This window comes from Haliaeetus albicilla, chromosome W (assembly GCF_947461875.1).
Source record: "Haliaeetus albicilla chromosome W, bHalAlb1.1, whole genome shotgun sequence".
NCBI classification, from domain to species: domain Eukaryota; kingdom Metazoa; phylum Chordata; class Aves; order Accipitriformes; family Accipitridae; genus Haliaeetus; species Haliaeetus albicilla.
The window spans coordinates 25,100,373-25,106,372 of record NC_091515.1 but is presented as its reverse complement, the minus strand read 5'-3'; the positions used below and the strand labels follow the sequence as shown (position 1 = coordinate 25,106,372).

General features: G+C 51.0%; 1 protein-coding gene across 1 annotated transcript in view; it reads left to right on the top strand.

Moving 5' to 3' along the window:
• Positions 1–1,851: 1,851 nt before the first annotated feature.
• The window catches only part of LOC138683343 (potassium/sodium hyperpolarization-activated cyclic nucleotide-gated channel 1-like), a 255,360-nt gene continuing 251,211 nt past the window's right edge, over positions 1,852–6,000 (top strand). The window contains exon 1 of the mRNA XM_069775035.1: positions 1,852–2,443. Coding sequence (XP_069631136.1) covers positions 2,058–2,443 — 386 coding nt within the window. The 5' untranslated portion in view covers positions 1,852–2,057. The remainder of the gene's footprint in view (positions 2,444–6,000) is intronic.

Here is a 6,000-nt window from a genome sequence, read left to right as displayed (position 1 = left end):
ATACTTTATCGTTAATGCACTCCTGACATTTTGGGTGTCTTTCCAGCCCTCTTCCAAATGTCCCCAGGATAATGTGTGTAGAGATACCCAAGGCAATACATATCCTATTTCCTTTGAGTCTACTTGCAGTATCTGGGATATAGAAATACCTCCTGCTTCCTTCCAGTCCAACAGCCTTTTCTCTGTCTCCTGGAGACTTCTTAACTATAACTGACGCACTTCAATGTGAGGTGGAGCCATCTGAACACGGACTCCAGATCCCTGTTTACACACAAACAAAACCAAAATCACTGCTTGGCATTGTGGCAGGTACACCCGCCCCGACAGGAAACAAAACTTCTCTGGGCAGGGAGGAGAGGAAAAAAACCCCAAACCCTAGAGGCGGCAGGTTGAAAATTGAACTGACCAATTGATATGTGCCAGGTACACTGAAGTATTGACCTTTTGGCCAATGGGGATTAAAATGACCTCAGGCCAGATTCGACAAGGGTATAAACGGGGTCCCACCAGAGGACATTTTGAATCAGTCCTCCTCGGAGCAGCGGGTCTGCAGTCAGGGACTCTCCCCTTGGATCTGGACGCCGCCCTAGGTAACTCCTCGAGGTTGAGAGCCCTCATCTTTTAGATGAGTGATATGCACATTTTGAGTCATCATTTTTAAATCTTAAGAATTCTTAAGTCAGCTGTGTAGTACTAATTCCCCTTACATCATTGAACCTGTGGTTCACAAATGTTATCGGACTTTTAACTAACTTTTTTACTGAAGAATAAATCTGATTTTTAACACCTGCTGGATTTGATTGTGTGAGCCTCCGTAACAGGCATATGTGAAAAGCTTTTATCCGCACTTGGGTACACCTGCCATTTTACTCTTTACAGTAAGACAGGCAGGCTCCCGTGGTGGCACAGCCCTCCTTCACATGATTGTGCCTTCCCATCAGGAATTGCACCCCTGCGTGCTCCAGCTGCATGTGAAGCAGCCCACAAATCATGCACCTGTATGGTTGTGTACTCGACCATGCGTTTTCAGTCAGCGTAATGTTCTGGAACACGGAAACAGCCACTCAGAGGTAGTGAAATGTCATCTAACTGGAGCGAACTGTTTTGTGTGCGAAAACAAATGTCACTCAAAACCTGGCCTTCCCTCCTCACACCCCCTCCTCCTCTCTTGCTATCACACACACACTGCACCAGCAAAGGGTAGGTTCTGATTTCATTTTGAGCAGTATGAACCCAAAATACCTGTGCTACCTCCAGTGCTGTCACTTGGCTCCATTACCAGGCAGACGTCTGTCTCTTGCTCTCTTCCATGACAAGCATGAGACAGGCTTCGCAAGAGGCAGGCTGTGCATAAAGGGCGAGCCTGTGAGACCTCTCTACAGTTTCATTTCCAGCCACCATTTCCCACTCTCATTGTGGAGGCACACTACCACCCAGCATCTCACTGCTCGGTTCAGCCAAGGTGAAATACAAACCCATCCGTTTTATTGTATTTCTGTTGGAAGAACAGGCAGGGCCGCCGGCCGAGGCCCTCGGGGCAGCCCCGCACTCAACCAAGGAGCCTCTCTCCTCCCCACCCCTCCCCTCTGCCCGGCGACCGTCGCCTCAAGCCGCACAGAGCGCCACCCCGACGAGCAGCACGGCCGCCGCTGCCATGTGGAGGGAGGGAGGGAGGCCGGGCCTCCCGCCCCGTGGGCCACCGCACTCGCGCCCACATGTCGAACCTCCGCCAGGCCCACGCGCGCCGCGGCCACGAGGGCAGAGCCCGCCCCCCCCGGGCTCCTCCCCCTCCCCTCGGCCCGGGCGCCTCAGCCCCTCAAGGACTCCGGAGCGCTCAATGTCAGGCGGGCGGTGTGGCGCGGCCGCTGGCAGGGGGCGGGCGAGGGGAAGCGGTGCCAGCCCTGCGCGGGAGCGCGGCTCAGAGTCAGCGGCGCTGGCCATGCCGGGCGGCGCGGCGGCGCAGAGCTGAGCCCAGCCCAGCCGCGCCGCTGAAGGACACCGGCGGCGGCGAGGCTTCCCCGCGCTCTCCCGTGGCTGGTGCGCGCCCGCCCCGCAGCATGGAGGATGGGAAGCGCAGCTCCTCTCCCGGCAGCCGGGACGATAGCAGCGCTAACGCCTTCCCAGCCAAGCCGGCGGCTCCGGCGGAGAAAGGCCAGAGCAGCCCCGGAGGCAGGGGCAGCGGCGGCGGCGTGAAGGAGCATGGCAACTCGGTGTGCTTCAAAGTGGACGGCGGCGGGGGCGAGGAGCCTGTGTTGGGCTTCGAGGATGCTGATGGGCCCCGGCGGCAGTACGGCTTCATGCAGCGGCAGTTCACCTCTATGCTGCAGCCGGGGGTCAACAAATTCTCCCTCCGCATGTTCGGCAGCCAGAAGGCGGTGGAGAAGGAGCAGGAAAGGGTTAAAACCGCGGGGTTCTGGATCATCCACCCTTACAGCGACTTCAGGTGAGCACGGGGCTCCCGCGACCGCACGGGGGGCGGCCCCGCCGCCTCGCACCTCGCCCGGCAGAAACTTCGGCGGGTTCCGGCCTGGGGGGGGGCGGCGAGCACCGGCGCTCGCTCGGCGGCCGGCCGCGCCCCGCGGAGGTGAGGATGTTCCCCTTCTCGCCGTCCCCGCGGGCAGGCCTCGCCTCGCCCCTTCCCTCCCTCACTCCCCGCGGCGCCTCACTGCCCCGCTTGGAGACTAACACTTTGCCTCCCCCGTCCGTGCGGCGGGGAAGGGGCTGGAAGCCGGCGCAGGGCAATTGCCCTGCCCTCCGCAGTCCGTGCACCGCCGGTGGGGCGGACGCGGGGCTTGGCTCGGCGCGGCGCTCTCCAGCGTGCTGCACCCGGGGCACGCCGGCCGCCCCCGCGGGGCTGCGGGCATAGCCCGGCCGGCGCGGCGGGGAGGCCGCGCTGGCAGCGGGGCCATCCCGGGTTGGTCGCGTCGCGGGGGCCGCCGCATTCGCTGCGTCCGTCAGGCGGGGAGCGGGCGGGGGCGCCGCCGGAGCGGGGCACGGCCTTGCCCAAGGGTGGGAGAGCTCGCTGGGGTGCACGCAGCGACAGTTACATAATAATTTATTTAAAATCCTGGGGGCCTCGTTGGGCGCATGCCGGCTCCTTCCTGAGCGCCCGGCGTAAACACTTGTTCATGGTGTCACGTGAAGGAAGCACGTTTTTGTCTGAGTTGCAGCAAAATAACTTTATCCAAGCTAACGCTGTATGGGAAACAACGTTTTCAGAGACAGAGAGGTAAACGTGATGCTAAATTAGAACGTTGCTGTCACAATAAGTTGAAGGTATGCAAAATTGGAATATTCGCATGAAAAGCAGTGCAAATAAATTCCAGGGAAGAGATATTTCCCTTTAAAATTACATCTTAAATGAAGGATTATTTAATTTTGCTATATATGCCAGCTGGCTATATGCCTTTGTAAATTTTACACTCTATGATATTTGCTAAAGAACTATCGGTGATGTTAAGCATATTTGATCAACAGCTTGAATTGAACAGCCTGCGTGTATACAATAAGCGAATCACATCAGAAACCATTTTTTAAAAAAGGAAAATCCAGAATGATCAAGTTACATGGATCTTCTAAGAAAAAGTAGCTTAAATAGAACATGCTTCAAGAGGGAATGAGAGGAAATACTTCCAAAGTCCAAATTTCTGTGGGACTATTCAGAGTGAGGTGTTATGCAGTGAGCTGTGCTAACACTTTGCAGTCAAGCTTGAGAGCAGTACAGCTATAAGAGCAGAGGAGCAGGGCAGCACTCAGTTATGACTCAAAATCATGCTTCAAATCCCTGCTTTTTCCTGGGTTCCTGGAGGCAATAAGCTGCACTCATTCTTTTCCTGGAATACCTTTTCCCTCACATGCCAGCTCAGCTGCACTAGCAGGTGCATTAAGGGGGGAGAGAGAGCCAAGAGTCCACCCACTCCCTTTCCGCCAGCCAGAGAGGGACATAGCAGGTCACATCTTGTGCTGTGGTAACATGCATAGGAGACTGGGGGGGGGTCTGATAGCCTCTTACCTGCATGTGTGCATGAGTAACTTCATTCACATGAGAATTCCCTTAAAATGAATGAGATTATTCTTGTGAGTAAATTCCCTCATTTGTTGTAAGCTTGGATTCTGAGTGAGGTACACAACTGAACGATGTTTTGGGCAATAGGAGGTTATGCATCATATTTTGCCCATGTAACTTTTTAAGCTGATATGTGAAATAGGTGATAGGTATGTTGATTCTGTTTCATTACACAAATTTCTTCTAATTCTGTCCTACCTTTTCCTGTGGGAAGGTTTAGAGATCATAGCATATGTTTACTTATTTTTTTCAGTAGGAGTAAACAACACTGCATCCTTTTCAGGACTGTCATCTGCATATTCTTTAATTAGCTGTATTTTCTGGGGGTTTTATTATGTTTTTATTTTATTAGAATAAAGGGTTTTGTTTTTTAAATAAAGTTCATAGTCTTTCATTAGTCTTGGAATGATGTGGCCTGATCTGGACCCAATTTTTTAGCCAGTAGGACTGTTTCAGTGAGAAATGTGAGATGTTTGTGTCATTTCTCCTGAAATAATTGGTATAATGGTAATACTCTTTTTGGGTGGCAGTGTCTATAGAAATGTGTGAAGAAGTTGTACTATATATATATTCTATTCATCTTCCTATATGGGAATAAGGTAAAAAAGCTGAATATTTTATGATATCCAAATGGGAAGATTTAGGGTAAGTTTGTAAATTTAGCTATTAGGGTGTTTGTAGCACATATGAAAATGAACATCACAGTAAATTTTAAATATAGGCACACTTAGGAGAATATTGGGTTAACCATGTAAGACATGGGAAAATTCTGGTACAGACTCCTGTGGATTCTCTTTTTTTTTTTTTTCTTCTAATTCTGGATGCTTGTATGCATTTGCTGGGATACTTTGATGCATTTGGTTACATTTATTGACCTCATTCTCATGATTTTTATAGAACTTAGTATGTTTATCTACACACCGAGCAATATTTTTCTGTGTTGTTTGGGGGGGCAGGCAGCATCCCTGCACCCTCCCGCCCCCCTTTTTAGGTATGAACAGAGTGTGGAAGCTGTGTCTGTAAACTCAGTGCTCTGTGAATCAGTTACTTGCATCCTTGTGGGGCTTGGTCTCTAGTTTTATGGCTCTTCGTCCTGCCTGTGTTTCAGGGAAGAATTTGCTCTTCATCAGACAGATACACCCTTGGAGAATTAAATTCAATAAGTATTACATAATTTTTCCACAAGGGGACCATTTTGTTCCTGGTTGTCTCTTCTCAGTCTTCTGAGGTTAATGTCTAATTTGGAATCTGTTATGTAAACCGAGCACCTAATGCACATCGAACCCAGCAAAAGACCTCTGTTTATCTCTTTGCAGCTGTGATTACTGCATCTCTAAACTTGGACAACAATTCTGTGTAATTGCATGACTCACAAAAAGTGAATTTATCGTCAGTGTTTTGGTTAGAGTTTATTGAAGTCCTGCATGCTTTCTGTGAGATACCAAGTGCCTCCGGTCATCCCTGCTTGTGTGCAGAACGAGCCCATGGGAGAGCATCATCAAGCCAGCCCCATGGCCTTGCAGCCACCGGATGAGAGCAGCATGAAGCCAATGGGAGATGCAAGCAACTGCACATGGTTCTGGTGCTGCCATACATTTCACTCATTTCATAGCAGAGTTGCGGTGGACCTGGGCTTTGGGTGACTTTCATATATTATGGCCTTCTGGTATTAGTGGAAATGTACGTGGCTGATTTTTAAGACAATTACTCAGTGTCCTTAGGCACATCAGGAGTTTCATTAATGCTCAGAGGGCTTGCTTGCACATGCCTGGACTGTTGGGTCCAGCCCTGTGGCATCTCCCTCCCTCCCTGTCTATGAGTACACAGAGAAACTCGCGCTGTCATGGAAATCTTGTTTTTATTACCACATCAGCTAGGGCATCTGTAGTAAGCATTCTAGAAAGAAATCAGAGTTACTACCTCCAGAGTCACAA